Genomic DNA, 20,000 nt, shown 5'->3' with positions numbered 1-20,000 from the left:
AGAGGGTTAAAAGGTCTTCACCCAGCGGATCAAAGTCAGAAACGTTGTTGGCAAGTCACGGTGGTTGGTAAAACGCGTTCGATTTCCTGATGTAATGACGTCGTGGAATGGTGAACACGAGTTGGGCCAACGATGAATGCGAAACCCACCTTTCCCGTAACGATCACGATTGGTATTTGTTGTGAAGATGGTGCGTGTGGGTGATACACGGCAATGTTCTCTCGATACACACGAACATGTATGAGACGATAGCACTGATCCCCCACTTTTAAAATCATTCATCCACAAACATCACCCGGTTGCTTGCTCGGTGTGCGTTCCACACCCATATGACGGTGAAGAGGTCAGCGCAGCAACTTGGTTTTCTCACCGGTGGCACAGAACAACACAGACACGGGACGTGCTCCTGCGGTCAGAAGAGAAGAGGGTTATCATGGTGGAGTTGACTGTGCCATGGAAATCGAATATCGAGTGGGCTCATGAAAACGAACCTCTCCAAAGTATGCGGATCTCGATGCTTTGTGAATTGGAACAAAGCTGGAGAGTCGGAGAAATCGAATTTTACCTGTTGAGGTGGGCTGTCGTGGTTCTGTTGCTTTTAAAAGTCGGTGTTTCGCCTTTTTAAAGAGCTAGGCATGACTTCGCAGGTGACAAAGAGTCGTGCAATGTTCACAAGAGGTTGCAGATGCTGCATCTTGGTGGATATGGCAAAAGACGAACGTTGAGAGATGATGGTTCGTCAATTAAGCTCGTCATCTCCTAGGACCTAGGTGGTAGATCAAGTGCTGCTGGAGAAGGTCCCAAACGCACAATGATCATGGGTTCCAGCTGAGAATGGGGGACATCGATCGGCATTAGGCTCTTGAAATGTACTAGTACGGACCCGTAGGTGCGTGTCCGTAGGTGAGTGCCAGTATGTGCAGCCTCTCTCGCTCTCTCTCTCTCTCAAACCTCGAAAAGGCACATCCGCGGGTCCCCAGCAATATCCTGGCAAGTTTCAATCGTGCAAAATAAATAATAAATAAATAAATATTAACTGTGATGTCATTCGTGACGTCATAGCACCGTGTCCTGTCATTGGTCGACAGATAAATGGCCGTAACTTGGGAACCACTCGTCTGATTAATATCAAACCTTGAAAAGCACATCCGCGGGGCCCCGGCAATATTCCTGGCAAGTTTCAATCAGATCGGACCGTCGATCATGCAAAAAATAATAATAATAATAATAAATAAATGAATAAATAAATAAACATTACTTATGACGTCATTCGTGACATCATAGCACCGTGTCTTGTCATTGGTCGACAGATAAATGGCCGTAACTTGGGAACCGCTCGTCCGATCGATATCAAACCTTGGAAAGGCACATCCACGGGTCCCCGGCAATATTCCTGGCAAGTTTCAATGAGATCGGACCGGCGGTCGTCGAGAAACGGCGGTTGCAGACAGACAGACAGGCAGACAGACAAACAGACAAACAGACAAACAGACAGACACACACACAGATTGCTGGAATTATAGATAGAAGATTCATTTGGTTGTAAGCTACAGACCAGCACACATTGACGGACTCGTTTCGAAAGAGACCGTGGGGTATTTAACAATCCACCAACAATCTGGGAGACGCAGCACTCTCCTCGCCAAAGGAGAGGGTGTTGCATTTGGCTCCGTTTGTTTGTTTGTGTGTTTGTCCGCACAGACCTTTTGTATTTTTCTCCGCAACCACTTGTCGGACCGAGACGAAATTTTCACCATTGGTGTGACTACTCACGGAGAACGTTTTAACGATAATTATGACGTCATTGGTTACGTGGTGTGTGACAGCCATGTTGGAAAAACGGAAAAAATTTCGATCACTGTATGCCTGAACACGGCACGTATTCATGGGGAATGAGTGATTTTTTTTCTGACGTCATAGGTGCCTTCATTATGAGGTCTTAATTCCATATGTAGAACGCTACTATACATCCAATGAGTATGAAAATTTTTGAGGGTCATCTCAGGATAAAATGGTCTGCAAATTTTTGATGACGTCATCGGTCACGTGATTCGGCAGCGATATTGTTTTTTTTTCTTGAACCTTCAAAAATCTTATCTGAAATGGCTGAACCGGTCATCACTGCTAGCATTTACAAAGTGGCAGCTCTAATGATGTCTCTTATTAATTATGGAACACACCAGTACACGAATGCCACACAAAATACATCACACAAAACAAGTTCTGGCGAGGGGCTGCAATCTCTGATTGCTCTTTGTCTTGTTTTTATCTGTGACGTGTCGCAGGTCTATAAGGGCTCCGCATTGTTGTTGTTGCTGTTGTGGTTCTTGTTGGGACTTGGGTCGATTTTTGAAATGTGCTCCCATTGGTCGGACAACTGCCGTACCCCACCCGCATTTTATTTTTTAATATACAATGTCGAGGCTCATATAAGAGCAAACACAGAGAACATAAATGGGGAGCAAGAGACAAGAGGGGCGGGGGAGAGGGAAGCACAAAACAGTGGATACAGAGATATTAGGAGATCTATGTTTGGGAGAGGGATGGGGTGGGGTGCACGAAGTAAACAAGATGGACATTATAGGAACTTTCAGGAAGGAAAGCAGGGAATAAGAAGGAGGTGGGTTTGGAATGGATTAACGGGGGTAGAAAAGATCATAGTTTTGGATGGGGGAAGATAAGAGATGGTGGTGAACAGCTGTTTTGAAGACCTGGAGGGAAGAGTGGGATTGAAGAGAATGTGGGAGTTTGTTCCAAAGGTGGGGGAAAAGGAGGAATGAAAGAGTGAAGGTGAGCAGTGATTCTTGATTTTGGTCGCAGACAGAGCAGCGTAGGGTGAGGCCGGAGAGGAGATGGTAGAAGACAGAAAGACCACTGACCTGCCTGAGGTGAGAGAGTGAGAGACCCAAAGACTCCGCTTCATCATGGGAGATACCAATGATGCTAAATGCCTTGGTTTCCACAGTGTGAAGATGAGAAAGGTGAGAGGTGGGAGCACCAGCCCAGAGGGGTGGAGCAGTTCTCCATCAGGCTGCGGATGAAAGCTTTGTTCGTGATCAGGAGCTCAGGTGTGCCAAGGAAGGACTTAGCACGACGGAGGATGCCCAGTCGGCGACTGGCTTTGGAGGCCAGTTTGGAAATGTGGCTTTCCCAGGAAAGATTGTGGCAGATCGTGAGAGCCAGAAGCTTGAATGAAAGGACTTCTTCAAGAGGATTGTTGAGAAAGTATATGGAGGAGGTGGGGGGGGGTTCAGACGGTCCTTTTGGAGACATAGTGAGTGTGTGAGATTTGTCAGGATTGAAAGACATGTTTCTTATGTTAGATCAGCTTGTGATTTTATCCAGATCTGCAGAGAGTGAAGAGGCTGAGGGATGACAGATGGTATGGCAGAGCATGGACTCATCAGCAAAGAGATAAAGAGGATTTTCCAGTCAGAGAAATCATTGATGAAAACCAGAAAAAGAACAGGGCCCAGAAGCTGCCTTGAGGAACTCCATCCTGGACAGGAAGAGGGGATGAGAAAACTCCATTAAGGGCCACATGTTGACTGCAACAGGAAAGGAAGTCTGTGAGCCATGAGTGGAGATGGCCTTGGATACAATAAGAAGAGAGTTTGGTGAGCAGGGAAGGGTGCCAGACCATATTGAAAGCACGCGATATGTCTAGGAAGATGGCGCTGATCTCATGTCTAGACTTGTCGCTTGACTCCACCCACCATGGCACCCAGACAAAATAATATGGCCGCCATCTTTGTTTTCTCGTGGGCCTAAAACCCTGTTTTTCATTGCATGGCCCTGAAGCCACTACCGGCTCCTGGTGGCCTAAAGTGCGGCACTTGACGTGTGACCGATAATACATAAATGTGAAAATACCCCATCATAATCCACCATAAACGCTATCAAATTGACCCAATAGTTTAAAATAAGTGTTACAATGTGAAGCATAAAAGTAACTACGTCAGCATATGGTTGTAGTACACAAACAATTACGCTTGCAGCCCAGTTAACCACAACGAAGAAGAGTATGTGGAGGCGCAGTTAAATGGCAGCCAATATGGAGTCCTGCAGGCGGTGTGGCGGCTCACACTGATGTCTTATCAGCAATTGTGCCCCCTCCCCCCACCCCCCAAAAAACAACAACAATCGTGAAGATCACTGGCTGGCCGAAGACATCAGGCCTGTAAGCCTCTGCTGATTATACACTGCTCGGGTTTGTTGCATCAAATTTCCATTGTCTTTGTTTGGGTCAAGTGATGCTCATGATGAGGGACCCTGAAAAATCTAATTTATGTCATAAAAATTATTAGTTCGGTTTAATTAAGCCCTATGCATGCACGGTATGCACCTCTCTAAAAATAGTGCTACGTAATTTTTCAACGGCCCCACATGGGGTTAAAAAATCCATGACTGTGTGATGAATCAGCTCATTCTGATATAACCGCAGCGGAGGCAAACATGGATGAGAGGTGTCAAGTTAATTTTTTAATGGCGCATTAAACGCCCGTTTCCCAATTTGCCCGTTACCGGATTTTGTCACAGCATGTGACCACAGTACAGTCATTCTACATTGATCTAAGGCTCATGTAGGAGCACATCCCCATAAAGTACACAACCATCAGTGATACCTGTGGAACACCAGCATGACAATTTAGGTTGTGGGGTCAGGAATTGAGCCCAGAGTGGTTTGATTAAAGGCAAGGACAACACATCTGCCAAGTAATTCCCTTATAAAATATTAAACTAGTAGCATCTGGCAGGGGCTACCCAGCACTGTCCACCTGGGTGAGCTTTTCCCGGTGGTGGTTTTGGGACGTGTTGCACATTGAAAAGCTTTGGAGTTATTGGCCTCATGGTGGTTACCTTTTGCCTGCAGGCCAGCAGCAGCACTGCCTGACCCCACAACCCAATATACACTTTATGGCGGCATTTGGTGCCTCAAAACAGACGTCAAGACCAACATGTGTTGGCTTAAGACCTTGCCCAGATTCTGAAGTGCCCACACCCAAAATTTGTGGCTTCTCAGTGCTATTGTTCGGCTGTGAAAAAACAACGTACGAATACATAAACAAACACTTGAAAATATTATTAAACGACGTCTACCACCGGATATATTTTTTATCTACTACAACTACTACTACTATGGCGACTCAAAACAGTTGGCCAGAACTAACTTTCGATTGAAGTTGATTTGGACAGGAATTTGTATTTTGTTCAGGGTACCAGAGACAACTCGCTGACTAATCGTGAAAGCCAACGTGGGGTCTTTAATGCCCAACTAATACAAGCAGATGGGACACCCCGCTTAACATCCGCACAAGGGACAGCATGCTTTGTGTTGAAACACTAACATGTGAAGCAGCACTCTGACAGTTTGTAGTCGGGTCAGGAATCAAACCTAGACCAGACAGATCAAAGTCAAATGCACGATTCTGCGAAAGCATCCCTTGAGTTTTAGAGTTGTTCACTTGGCCATGAGGGGTAATTCACATCAAAATATCAAGCTTCATGAAAAACCTGAACTGCCATTTCAATGAGAGGAGCATCGTTGGTGGTTCCTAAATGAAGCACATACGTCCAACCAGGAATAATGGACAAATCCCCAACAAAAAGCCCCCAACACACAAACCCCCCAAAAGGAGCCAACGCACACACACACACACACACACACACACACACACACACACACACACACACACACACACACACACACACACACACACACACACACACACACACACACACACCCCACCCTCCCCCAAAAAAACAAAGACCCCCCATAAACAGCCATCAGAAAAATTTCGGCACACACAAACATGTCTCAAAGAAAATGCCGCACACACCAAATCCCAAAAAGAACCCCACAAAGAAAAACAAACCCCCCATACACAAACCTAAAAACAAACCCTAACACACAAACATGAAAAAAAACCGCTCCCTCACACAAAACACCCCAAAACAAACCCCGTCTCCAAAAGAACCACATGGCAACCCCCTGCCCCCTCCCACCTATCTACTTTCTTAACAATCCTCTGAAGTAAGTTCAGTCATTCAAGCTTCTGTGTCTCACTATCAGCCATGATCTTTATTGGTCAAAACACATTTAAAAGTTGGCCTCCAAAGCCAGTCATCGAATGGGCATCCTCTGTCGTCCAAAGTCCTTCCTTGGTTCACCAGAACTATCCACCTACAAGGTCCTCATCCCAAGCTTGATGGAGTACTGCTCTCCCGTCAGTGCTGGCACCCCTGCCTCACATCTTGCTCGACTTGATGCCGTGGAAACCAAGATCTTCAAGATCATTGGAATCTCCTGTGATGAAGCCGAGTCAATATGCTTATCACTTTCCCATAACAGACAGGTCGGTTGGTCTTTGTCTTCAACCACCTCCTTTCTGGTCTTGTACCCTCTTGCTCTTTCCATGCTTCATCTCCCCCAGGTTTCTGCATCGTGCAGGCGGTCCACCATCAACCCTATTCTGGTGAAACTCCATAAATCCAGGATCACTGCTCACCTCCACTCATTTGTTCTTCTTTTTCCCAACTGTGGAACCAACGTCCACATTCTTTTCTATCTCATTCTTCCATCCAGGTCTTCAAGCCAGCTCAATCCAAAACCATGATCTTTTCTACCCGAGTTAACCCCCCACCTCTCCCTTCTACCCGCACCTCCTTCCAAATTTCCAGTTTTTCCTTCCTGAGAGTTTGCTTCTGTATCCTTTTTGTCCACGCCATGTGTCCTCCCCAACCACTCATTCCTCCACACACCCATTGTTTGTCCAAGTCTCCCTCTATTTTGTCATTCAACTTTGCTGTTGGTGTTTTCCCCTTCTATCGACTGTCCTTTTGTCTGTTATGTCCTGATCCGTTCAGTGTTGTAGCTCTTACAAGAGCTTTGCCTTTGTATACAAAAAAAGGAAAGAAAATAGCGAACCCCACACACACGAACTGCGCATCCACAAACACCCCCCAAAAAACTGCACACAACGCGGCCCCTCCCACACACACACAAACACCCAAATAAACAACGCTGCACACAAACCACCCACCCCCACCCCCCCCCCCCAACAGATGCACAAATTCCCAAAAACGAACTCCACACCCACAATCATCCCAAAAAATAACCGAGCACACAAAAACCACCCACTACTCGTCCCCCTCCCCCACCAACCACACACACACACACACACACACACACACACACACACACACACACACACACACACACACACACACACACACACACACACACACACACACACACACACACACACACACACACACACACATACCACACCTGCAAACAACCAAAATAACAACCCAGCACACAAAAACCACCCTCCACCCCCAAACACACCCTCACCCCCTCCCCTAAAAAACGAATCCCACATACACAAACACAAAAACACAAACCCTGCATGCACAAACCTTCCAAAACCTCTCCCCACCCACTCACATAAACAAAACATCCCCCCCCCACCTCCAAACGAATCACAAACACAATCCCCCCCTCCAGATGAATCACACACACAATCCCCCACCCCAAAAACAACTCCACACACAAACTCCTCAAAAATGAACCACACACGCAACCACCATAACCCCCCCCCCCATTTATAGAAACAACCCAAAAACGAAAGCTGGCACCAAAAAAAACAAAAGTGAAACCTGCATAAGCAAACAAAACACACACACACACCCCCAAAGACTAACCCCACACACACAAACCCCGAAAGACAAACCCCACACACACAACCCCCTCAAAAACTAACCCCGCACATACAAACTCCAGAAAAACTCACCCCGCACACAAAAAACCCCCAAAAAGTAACACACACACACACACACACACACACACACACACACACACACACACACACACACACACACACACACACACACACACACACACACACACACACACACACACACACACACATCCCCAAAAATAAATCACGAACCCCACACCCACAAACCACGCTCAAGGAACAGAAATGTTTTTCCATATGGCGAGAGCATGTTTACCCTGAAACCACAAAGCACAATTAATTACGATGAGAAGAGGCTAATTCCACGTGCGCGCACTTTTCCACGGGTTGCATTTGATTATGGCGCTGAGAATTTTATTGCTTTCATTAGAACTCGCTTGAAAATAGTTGGGCTTTATATGAGCGGTAAAATGAAACCGGCAAAAAAATTCAAATCTCACCGCAGGGTGAACTCACGCATTTTACAAAAGGCCACGTCGAGGTCCTCGCCCATCATAAAGCGGAGAAAATGCATTGAAACGCCTGGGCACGGATTCCGCTTCGGAAAGGTTAACACCGAGCGGGTTCGCTTAGCGTGGACCGTGGTTGCGCCTTTGAACTGGAAACAGGACTCGAGCAGGGGGTGAACCCGAGTAGGCCATTCGATCAAAGCCCTGAATAAAAGGACATTGTCGGGCAGACGGAACTTGATACAGCAAACGCTCCGAATACATCATTTCCTTCTTAAATTACGAGGTACAACTCATGCGACACTCCGTACAAAATTACTGAGACGGCCCGAATTGTCTCTTCGGGTCCATCGATTTATTACGTTCGCCAATATGCTGGGATTTTCACGTATTTATTTAACACACCCACGGGTGCTGAGTTGGCGCAGCTTACCTACAAGTTGTCTGGCCCGCATTCAATTCCCGACCTGACTGTAAACTGTTACTGCTTTGACATTGCCTTCTCAGAAAGCACCACAATACCAATGTATTTGTAACCCGATCTTGATGAGGTGACCAAACTTGTCTTACCAAAGATCCCGTGCAGAGAGTCGGCGAGTTATCGCCGGCGTTCTGGCGAAATACAAACTCCTGCTCCGAACTGCACTCGCAAAGCAGTCTGTTCTCGGATATTCCTCAACAGCAGGTTACACTGCTTGCTATCTCCTGGAGCATGGTTGCTGTGCCGGCATCAGCTCCTACACCATAAACAGTCACGCATCAAGATGTTCACGTATCACATGAAAATGGCAATTTTTAGCTCTACGAGAAGGGAGACTACATCTACTCTCAAGCTTCTTGTGTCTGTGTCTCTGTCTGTGTCTCTGTCTCTGTCTCTCTCTCTCTCTCTCCATAACTATCCTCCCTTCTCTTATACTCTTCTCAATTTGCATTCAGCCCTGAACCCTGCTCCCCATGGATATGCAATAAATCAATGACCCATGACCAACATTCTTCCTGAGATCTCATAAAATTGGTATTCCATTTCTATTATATCTTATGAGAAATCGTACAAATCTTTGGTAAGGGATAACTGTATTACAAGTCACGTGAGCACAAGTACAAATCTGCAGCCACTGGAGAACTCCAATGCTTTTATTGCTTTGAGAGATACAGAGGACGCAGCATGAAATGGAACTTCAAGCAAAATTTCTTGTTTGTTGCTTTGTGAAGGTAACTCACACAATTGCTGGAAGTAAATGACTAAAATCTATAAGTCGTACAGCAAATATAATGTGCAGCTCGAAATAGTTAAAAACAACTTTGATCAAACAAACATGTATGTGCACAAAATCTCCCCTTCGTGCACCTTCACGTGTCCGATCACCAGCACTTTCCCAACGATGATAGAACTCACCACATCCTGTGGGCTAAGTGTAAACAACAGAAAAGGTGCAAACAAACATCTACATTGTCTGCTGGAACAAAGGCCGCACTCCTTCAGGGACATTCTCCAATAAGGGAACACCAATCAGCACAGTGTGTACAAAAACGCTCTTGACATTTCGGACGGACAACTGAAGTACCGAACGTGTATTCCACATGTCCAAGTCCTGGAGGTGTGTCCACTGCTGGCAAGAGGGGGCGCAATACGCTCTAATGGGTGTCAAAGTCACATCCCAGGTCCACATCGTTCAATCAGAGCATCCGGAGCAGCATTGAACCAGGAGGCGTGACTTAATTTGGAACTTGATCAAAACTACAATATTTATTTCTCGTATTATTACGCATACAGGATATAATGTGAATAGTACACGATCTATATTTCCTACGTGACACGATTTTGTCAGAATCTCAATATTCCCCAATGCTGAGAGCACGAGCGACAAATTTGATTGGTCGACCTGACATAATATTTTGTCCAAGTACTGCAAACCTGGAAGTTTTTGGAAGTGCCAGCAAGGCGATTTGTGATCTACAGTGTTCAAGTATGTAATTAAATTGGAAGAAAAAAATAATAATAATAATACCATCATGTACAATGACGGCTGTACACAGACAGGTGAACTAATCACTTAAACCTGCTGTTGCGCTTCGCCCGCGCAGAGTAAACGTATCTCATGGTAGGAAAGATTTCACATCACAGTTACCAAAATCCTTCAGTTCATGATTGGAGAGCGAAGATCCATACCAAGCAGCCGTCTGTCGCTCTTTACACTATAAAATTGTCAAAGGCCGCGATGCGGATTCTTACCCGTAAACGATTATCCTTTAAAATTCGCACAAACTCGTCAAATCAAAATGTTTTTTTTCCAAAGGACACGATTAGAGCCATTGTTTTTCTATTTATTACTATTATTTTTGGACCCAATGTTGACGCTCAGCGTGATGCATTGGTTGAGAAATTCCATTGCACTCAGCAGAGCTACTTTAAGAGAACAGAGCAGATGACCTGAAAAAAACAAAAACAAAAAAAACAGCAAAGTCATTCAGACAAGTCTTCTTTCTCCATCAAGGAAACCTTTGGATATCGGCAGATCATTCAAAACAGATCTTGCTGAAATTTTGTTTGTCAAAACCCTCTCCATCAAAACGGTGAAGTCACATGACTTCAGGACCGCTTGGCTACTTTGGCAGAGGCCCGCGTTGAGACTTTGGAGGCCACCGATTCTTCCTCCTGATGCTTCTCATCAACCGAGGGGGAGGCGTCCGTGTCTTTCCAATCGGAGGGCTCTGGAATTTCGCAGTCCAAAAACATCTCTGGGGGGCTCGCCTCTGCATCTTCTCGCTCCCAGCACACGATGTGCACCTCCTCGGGAGGCAGTATCGGCACATTTTGCACAGCACAGAGTGGACCCTTCTTTCCGTCGCACTCGAGCCAACGACCTGTGGAACCAGGGAGACACGGGTTTGCAGGCTGTGCACACCATGCAAATTGACAAGAGAGTGAGAACAGCCTGGCCATGAGAAGACGGTGACCATACAGGAGCATGTGGTCACCAGTCCTTGCATTGTGCGAACTCTATCGTTGAAAGTTTGGCTGACACTTTCCCTCAAGATCATTTTAGCGTTACACCACATAGTCTAATGTCCTCCATGACGCTCAACTCCTGCATTCAAAAAGGAATACAAATCAAGAAACGATTTGGTTCCCTCTGAACACCCATGCATTTGTAGTGCAGCGAGTCTCCAACAGAGGGCATTTTAGGGTAATTGAAGAAGTGGAGGGGTGAGTTGGGGGATGAGGAACCCACCGACGGTCGTGCAAAAATAAACAAATCAAAAGCTGCCCCCGTGAGATTGAAGAAACGGACAAATATTTTCCAGGAACAAAAATTAAAGTTGGAGGAAGACAGCTGCAGAACAAGTGGGATGGTTTAATAATTAGATTAAACCCTTCTTCAGCAGGTTTAATAAAAACACCAAACAAAAAGGAAAGCACAAAAAGTGAGGAAAAGCTAAAATGATCAATCACAAATTTTTGGCTGAAACAAACACACCGAATATGTTGAAATTTGGTATTCCGCCAAATGTTCTCCAAAAAAGTGGGCAGAACCGTCCATTTTCATTAAAAGGAAACTGTGGAGTCAGCATGGAAAATGAGCAACAATTTTCCAATCTGTCAATCGTTCTGTTGAATAGCTGAAGTGGAGACGTCGCACCTCACGCGATGACTGACCCAAGAAGATATTTACCCTGCCCCTTGAAGATATACCTGGTGTTAGCTTAATGGTTAGGGTGGTGGGCTTGGGATCCTGAGTTCAAATCCCACTCAGCTGTTGAATTTGTTTTTTTTTTGTATACCTTGTCGAGGCTCGTATGAGAGCTAACACACAACACACAGCAAGGGTGACACGAGATAAGAAGGGTGGGAGTGGGAAGGACAAAACAGTGGGGAACAGAGACATTAGGAGATGTGTGGAAGGGAGAGGGATGGGGCAGGGAACATGGGGAATACAAGATGGACATTACAGGGACTTTCAGGAAGGAAAGCAGGGAATTTGAAGGAGATGGTTTTGGGGTGGATTGACGGGGTAAGAAAAGATCGAGGATTTGGATGGGGGACGATAAGAGGTGGTGGTGAACAGCTGTTTTGAAGGCCTGGAGGGAAGAATGGGATTGAAGAGAGTGAGGGAGTTTATTCCAAAGGCAGGAAAAAAAGAGGAATGAAAGAGTGAAGGTGAGCAATGATTCGTGATTTTGGTAGTTTTACCAGAATAATTAATACCAGGTGGGGTTAACTCGGCCTGTCATCCTTCCGAGGTTGGCAAAATGAGTACCAGCTTGCTGGTATCCTGTGTCGGAGTGGCGACCCGTCTAGGATTGTGCCCAATAGCCAAGGAGACTGCTTAAGCAGTACCTACACTCTGCACAGAGTATGGTCCCAATCTCCTCCTCCTCCTCCCTTGAAGAAGACGATTGGCCCCACCACACAAAGTGTGGCGATTGCTCCCGCTACACAAAGGGTGACGAATGGCCGGCCCCACGAAGGGTGGCAAATGGCTGGCCCCACTAAGGGTGGCGAATGGCTGGCCCCACGAAGGGTGGCGAATGGCCAGCCCCACGAAGGATGACGATTGGTCAGACCCACAAAGGTTGGCGATTGGTCAGACCCACAAAGGTTGGCGATTGGTCGGACCCACAAAGGTTGGCGATTGGTCGGACCCACAAAGGTTGGCGATTGGTCGGACCCACTAAGGTTGGCGAGTGGTCGGACCCACAAAGGTTGGCGATTGGTCGGACCCACAAAGGTTGGCGATTGGTCAGACCCACAAAGGTTGGCGATTGGTCGGACCCACAAAGGTTGGCGATTGGTCGGACCCACAAAGGTTGGCGATTGGTCGGACCCACAAAGGTTGGCGAGTGGTCGGACCCACAAAGGTTGGCGATTGGTCGGACCCACTAAGGTTGGCGATTGGTCGGACCCACAAAGGTTGGCGAGTGGTCGGACCCACAAAGGTTGGCGATTGGTCGGACCCACAAAGGTTGGCGATTGGCAGGACCAATGAAGGATGGCGATTGGCCTGTCCAACAAAGGTTGGCCATTGTCCGGCCCAACAAAGGTTGGCGATTGGCCGGCCCAACAAAGGTTGGCAATTGGCCGGCCCAACAAAGGTTGGCAATTGGCCGGCCCACCAAAGGTTGGCAATTGGCCAGCCCAACAAAGGTTGGACATTTTCCCACCCCGCAAAGGGTGGAGCTCGGCTGGCCCCAGCAAAGGATGGCGATTGGCCGGCCCCGCAAAGGTTGGTGATTGGCCCGCCCAACAAAGGGTGGACATTTTCCGGCCCCACAAAGGGTGGAGATCGGCCGGCCCCATCAAGAATGGAAATTGGACGGCCCTATAAAGAGTGGAGATTGGCTGTCGCCCCACCCCCGACACAGCACGCACTATTAAAGACACTGCGCAGGCTGGCGCAGCACCCCTTTAGCCGTCATTATCCATGGCTAGCTGGGAGAGCAGACGCGACTCTAATTTGTTTGCTTTTCCTGACACCACACAGGCAGGGAGGGCCTTGAGCCGAGGGGGCTGCACTCACCTAGAGAAGCAGACCCTGACTCGGGACCAATTACATGGTGAGCCGGGAGCAGCGAATGTGACAGGTCATCTGCAGGACTTAAATAACCCGACAAAATCTTTCTGAAGTGCAAAGCTCCAAAACGTATCAGCATATCCTTTCATTCTCAGAGTTTCTTTGGGAGAACGACGGCAGGATGAAGGCATGCGACGAACAAAAGAAAAACATTTGCACTTCGGCATAATGTCTGGCAGATTGATAGAGATTGAGACAGCATCTCTACCTTTATACCCCGGGTACTAGGATGTCATTAGACAAAAGGTTAGACAAACAGAGGCCTCATTACAGGGTGGGGGAGGGGGGGAGAGAAAGAAAAAAACAGCTGCCGAATGTTGCCAACAAGTTATCGGACCTATGGTTGCGAATGACTGAGCAAGAAAGTGTTCCACAGCAAATGCTGGCAGACCTCACCATCATGAAAACCCTGATTAATAGGCCAATTTCTGGTCTCACTTAAGCAGCCTACATGAAATATTGTTAAATCCAGCATGAAATTGCATTTCATCGGGTGAAAGTTTCTTTTTTCCTTTTCTTTACAAGACTTCAACTGCACCGCTGCTGCCCCAAAGAAACACTCTAGACACACAATCCCCCTGCATGTACTACATTTGTAAGGAATCCCATTATTAATTTGCTGCCATATTCAAATCTGCGCTTGGGGAGTAACTTCTGGGTATGCTGCTATCCCTGCCATTTGCTTTTTCTGCAATCTCTGCATGAAATCTACACACTTTTGCACTAATGAAAAATAGCCCTCATCCTTGGTCATCTCGTATGTCCTCCAACACATGGATCTTGTTACATACCCAAAGCAAAAGTCACCGCAACTTAGCGATTAACAAAGCAAAGAGTTTCTACTTTCGTCCGAGGGAAACGATGCAAGGCCTCGAGGTGAGGAGAGTGTTTGAGCATGACGCAAACATCTGCTGTGCTGAGCCTTCACTGGCAAAACCAAGATGCACGGATCGTGCATGCAGAACCATTACACGCACAAGGACAAGTGGATTTTTAAAAGGCACACAGAGATGTGAGAATTAATAAACGTGAAACAGATTAGGAGAAACAAGCACAACACACAATGGCAGTAATGGATGCTCGGATCGGACGTCTTCCAAGTTGTACACATGAAACATATAACACGGGTGGCAAGATCAAAACTTTCACTGTAAATTACAGGGTCCTCCACTCGCAATCCCTCAAGCTCCATTGGTTGCCGGACGCCAAGGGCCCCAGGACACCCTGCAGCTGCGAACAATAACCGTCCTACTGCCGAGTGCACAGTCCCAAGACCAATAACCACAGTGCCAGGCTACAGGCCACGGCTTCTTCCTCCAGGCCCAAGCTGGGCCCTCTGTAATCATCCACACTCTCACCGCACTTTCCCTTAAACACAGCCAATTTTGGAGCCACTTCAGCCGCAAGCTCACGTTGGTGTCATCCTCTCTCATCTTCTGGCGCCAACCCTGGTCCAGCCATGTGGCACAATGCTTATAAAACTTTTCCCTTTTCCTACAGCAAACATACACACTCACCATCACGGCCACGAAGCCAGGAGACAAAATGGCCGCGGCATCGCTGAACGAGTGCGCTGATGGCATATGGTGCACCAGAAAAGCTGAAGTCGTACTCGTACAAGCGAGTGTGCGGAAGTCCTTGTTCAAAATGCAGCAGCACCAAGCGAGAGAGCCTGCACAGAATACGCACCACCAAAAATCCCCTCTGAGTACTATAGTGCTTTTGTGGCTTCGCTGCAAGACCACCGTTGTGAACATGTACTCATTGGTCCTTCACAATCTCTTACACCAAATCAAAAATGGTGATACTTGTTTTGGACAAAAACCAGGTATGAATAATATACTGCATCGACTTTGAATCGCATGAAATACGAGTTAATGGTGAAAAAACACACATCCTTGTTATTTTTAACACCCTCTAGGCATCCTGGTGGAGCTTCCACACACGTCAATTGCAGGACAAGAACATTAGGAGACAATCGTGTACTTTTACATGAATTACAAGGACATGAATAGAAGATGGACAAATCAACACAGTAAATGGATTGGGTGGAAATGGTCACCTTTTACACACTGCAGGTGTCAGATCAGGCAAAACCATATGGTAGTACAGTCCCAAATCACTGTTATACCCTCTGCAGAAAAAAATTGCCTGGTTGAGCAAGATGCCAACGTTTTTGTAAAAATAAAAAATAAATTAAAAAGTGATGCACTTTCAGGTTCCCATGTCGGCATATGTTCTTTTTCAGATGCGGAGAAGTTGGCTGCTCTATTGAATGAGACCAGCTCTGGCACTGGATTTAGTCTCCAGCAACGATGCGTGCCATGGAAGTGTTGCCTTCATGACAAAAACGCCAAAAATGCTTCTGACACAGAGCAAGCTGGTTCATTTCCTTCTCCTGCTCTTCCTATTCCCCATCCTCCTCCTCCTCCTCCTCCTCCTCCTCTCATGCCTCCCCTTCCTCCAAGTGGAGGTGCATCACACATTTTATCCTCACCTTTTGTCCCCCAGATCTCCAGTGACGATGCGAAAATCTCCAAGTGGAGTGACAGCACTTTTGGCCTGATACTCATAGATGGCCGATTAATCCTCACATGAGTAGAAACCACAGTGGGGGAAGTTGGCAGTCGTGTGCAAACCAACTGATGGTAAAATTTCATATTTTCATCCTTATCAACCACCAGATCTCATGGTCCATCACCTGGTCTCAAAAACAATTGCAAATATCCACACAGGAATTCTTAACTTGCATCAGGAGATAGTAAATGTCAAGCCAAGGGGTTTCTTTTTCTTTTTAAACCAAAGATTGAAGGTCGTATGGTAACCATCACAAGATGGTCCGGCTTATCGAGCGATCGCTTCCAAATCAGTATCTTGCAACGAATGGCTGGGGATTGCTCGGGTCCGCCGGACTTTCGCTGCTGCCGCCACAAATTGCAAAAACAAGGCCTGGGTCTGTACAGCCAAATTAAAGCCGAGTCAGGACCATCAGTGCCTGGACTGCAAGCTCAAATTAGCTCCCCCCATTTTCTGCCAAATTAGTCCACTGGATCATTCTATCACTAATGCAGCTAATTATGCCAATTTTGAGATTACTGCTAACGTCTTAATGACTTCCTTTTGAAAATACAGGCAAGCATGGCCTGACTTAACAAAACAAAGTCGAAAAAACTTCCCAACTCATCGTTTTGAGAGGAATGTTTGAATAATGCTCGACGGTGCAATGCAATAACAGACGTGTGGATATACACAGGTATAGACTGCCCACAAATTTGCCCATGGCAATGTCAGATCCCACCTTAACTCAAATATTAAGTCAAACCAAAATTGGACAATAATAAAAATAATAATAGTTCGATTACAAGGAGCTTCAATGCAGGAAGAGGCAATTAGGCCCATCAAGCCTGCGCAATGTTTGCCAACCTATGGTTTGTCTGTGCTCTATCCCTTTTAAATGCTGAGCATCAAGCAAGGACACAGCAGGTAACATTTTGAAAGTGTTTGTTATGACTCGGCCAGGGTTCGACCAGCCAACCTCACAGACTCTCAAACCATTACATGGAGTGAGTTTTCCATTCCATTGACCATCAGATCAGATGTCATATCTGCTAATATTGAGGAAAGCAATGAAGGCATCAAAGTCCACAAGAAAGTGTGCAGTTCGGCTACAGGCAAAAATTTTCGAGTCTCTGCGATCATCTGACCCTGATTAGACCGTGGGCCGAGCTCCCATTTTGTTTAGTTTCATGACCCACCTCGTGTACCTAACTGTATTTATATGTTGTGTGAAAATATTATAGAAATCATCTCTGAAACTAGTCAAATACAAAACTTGCACATATTTTCAAAATATGGAAAAAACACCCGAAATCGTGACAATTTTCTTATAAACATCGTCCAATCACAGCGCTTTTGACATACAGCACCACGCACATCAACCAATCATGCGCTTCGTTTCAGGCAAGCTGAAAACTCACTAGCTGTCATGGCGGCGTACATGTCGTCTGATGCTAGTGCTGCCAAAGATTCTGAAGGAAGTTCTTTGGAGTTCTGTTTTATGCATGTCATCAACACCCACAGCAAAGTAATTCCATTTAGTGAGAAAAGCATTAAGAAATTTCAGGAATGTGCTGCAAAGTGGATTGATGTGGAAGGAAGCCCCGAAAGTAAGGTCGCTGTTAAGGCGCTACAAGTACATCACAGCCAGCACAGGCTCGGTATGGGGATTGCAACTGCTGTAGCCGCCAATGCCGCCCTCGGTGGTGATGATGATGATGATGATGATGATGATGATGATGATGATGATGATGATGATGATGATGATGATGATGATGATGATGATGATGATGATGATGATGATGATGATGATGATGATGATGATGATGATGATGATGATGATGATGATGATGATGATGATGAATGTGACGGATCTGGAAGGTAGGATCTCCTTTCTACCGTTCACTAATTTTTGACAGAATGGTCAAAATCAATACCCAGTGATTACTATACAATAGAATGTAACTGTCATGAATCCGACTGGATGTTTTGCTCCAAATTCTGCTATAACTTAGTATCAGTATCATCCTTCGAAGTTCAATCATAAACTGACCGTGACATGTGTCAATCATCCTTGATTAATGTGTAGTCTGTATGCAATGAATAATTTAATATGATTCTTACTATCAATCATTGTGTCATTAATTTATGTGAAGATTCATGCATGTCCCCTCTAGATTTTCAATTCACAAACAAACATAGATGAGTATGGCATATGCAAATTACATGCACATTGCAAAGAAAAATGTTTACTAAATTGGACTTTCCAGAAATGTTTGGGACCTGTTCTGCCTTCGTGTTTGACTTCGGTATGCCAGTCCAGTGCATGTCTTCCTGACTTGTGTGTTCAGCTTTTGTGCTGATGAATGAGGTCTGCAGATCAATAATTAGTGGCATTACTATTTACAATTACTGTTTTTGCATATTACTATATTAAAATGTGTGTGTGTATGTGTGTGTGTGTGTGTGTGTGTGTGTGTGTGTGTGTGTGTGTGTGTGTGTGTGTGTGTGTGTGTGTGTGTGTGTGTGTGTGTGTGTGTGTGTGTGTGTGTGTGTGTGTGTGTGTGTGTGTGTGTGTGTGTGTGTGTGTGTGTGTGACAGAGGAAGGGACCCATATCATCCACATTCATGTAGTCTCCCGATGAATACATAGACATAAGAATTCCCAGAGTAATACACAGCTTTCTCAGAATGGACACAAGATGGTGCTATAGGTTTTGCTAATTAGCATAACTAATTAATGTGCAACTTTTTACACTGACGAGTTGTGAATTCTTTCGAAGTGATTTTTTATCTAAATCTATGCAAAATTTCAGAAAGGTGCCAGAGGTGGGTCATGAAAGTCAAAAACTAGACACATTTAGGATGCCGACTGTCTTAATGGTGTCAAGGTACTATCCGCCACCCCATGCCGACGGAAGCCGCGTCGCACCGCGCCGACGGAAGCCGCGTCGCACCGCGCCGACGGAAGCCGCGTCGCACCGCGCCGACGGAAGCCGCGTCGCACCACGCCGACGGAAGCCGCGTCAACCGCGCCGACTGAAGCTGCACCACACGACTCCACCCGAAGCCGCACCACCCCACGCCGACCGAAGCCGCGCCACCCCTTACTGACCGAAGTCATGCCACCCCTCGCTGACCGGAGCCGTGCCACCCCTCGCCGACCGAAGCCGCGCCATGCCTCACCGATCGAAGACACGCCACACCCGCGCTGACGGAAACCACATCAAAACACGCCGACGGAAGACGCGTCATGCCGTGCCAATGGAAGCCGCGTCACACCGTGCCGACAGAATCCTCGCCATAGCGTGCCAACGGAAGACAATTCACACCATGCCGACGGAAGCCGCGCCACCCTGCGCCGATGGAAGCCGCATCACACGACGACGGAAGCCGCGTCACACCGCGCTGAAGGAAGCAGCGTCACACTGCACCGACAGAAGCCACGCGACCCCGTGCCGACGGAGGCCGTGTCACACCACGCCAATGGAAGCCACGCTTCCCCGTGCCCGAGGAAGCCCTGTCACCCCACGCCACGCGAAGCCGCGCCGACCGAAGCTGCACCACCCCTTGCCGACTGAAGCAGCGCCACGCCTCGCCGATCGAAGCTGTGCCACACCACGCCGACCGAAGCCGGTGTCAAGCCACCCCTCCCCCTC

At 46.7% G+C, this 20,000-nt stretch overlaps 1 protein-coding gene across 14 annotated transcripts in view; it reads right to left on the bottom strand.

Moving 5' to 3' along the window:
- LOC147014660 (SUMO-specific isopeptidase USPL1-like) overlaps positions 1–20,000 on the bottom strand; it is a 212,004-nt gene that overhangs the window by 100,630 nt on the left and 91,374 nt on the right. For 9 of the 14 annotated variants that reach the window (XR_015050852.1, XR_015050851.1, XR_015050853.1 and 6 more), the window contains one exon: positions 15,303–15,457. Coding sequence is in view for 10 of the 14 variants with exons in the window: in XM_085852816.1 (XP_085708942.1) it covers positions 15,303–15,457 (155 nt within the window). In the remaining 4 variants the exon portion in view is untranslated. Of the gene's footprint in view, positions 1–8,782; positions 8,950–9,317; positions 11,109–15,302; positions 15,458–20,000 lie in introns of those variants that run through there. The other 5 variants (XM_085852815.1, XM_085852819.1, XM_085852814.1 and 2 more) reach the window with 3 other exon arrangements.

The sequence above is a fragment of the Eptatretus burgeri genome, chromosome 13 (assembly GCF_056783735.1).
Source record: "Eptatretus burgeri isolate ZD-2024b chromosome 13, Ebu_testis_v1, whole genome shotgun sequence".
In the NCBI taxonomy this organism is placed as follows: domain Eukaryota; kingdom Metazoa; phylum Chordata; class Myxini; order Myxiniformes; family Myxinidae; genus Eptatretus; species Eptatretus burgeri.
Note: the sequence above shows the minus strand (reverse complement) of the source record. Positions and strands in the feature narration are given on the sequence as shown.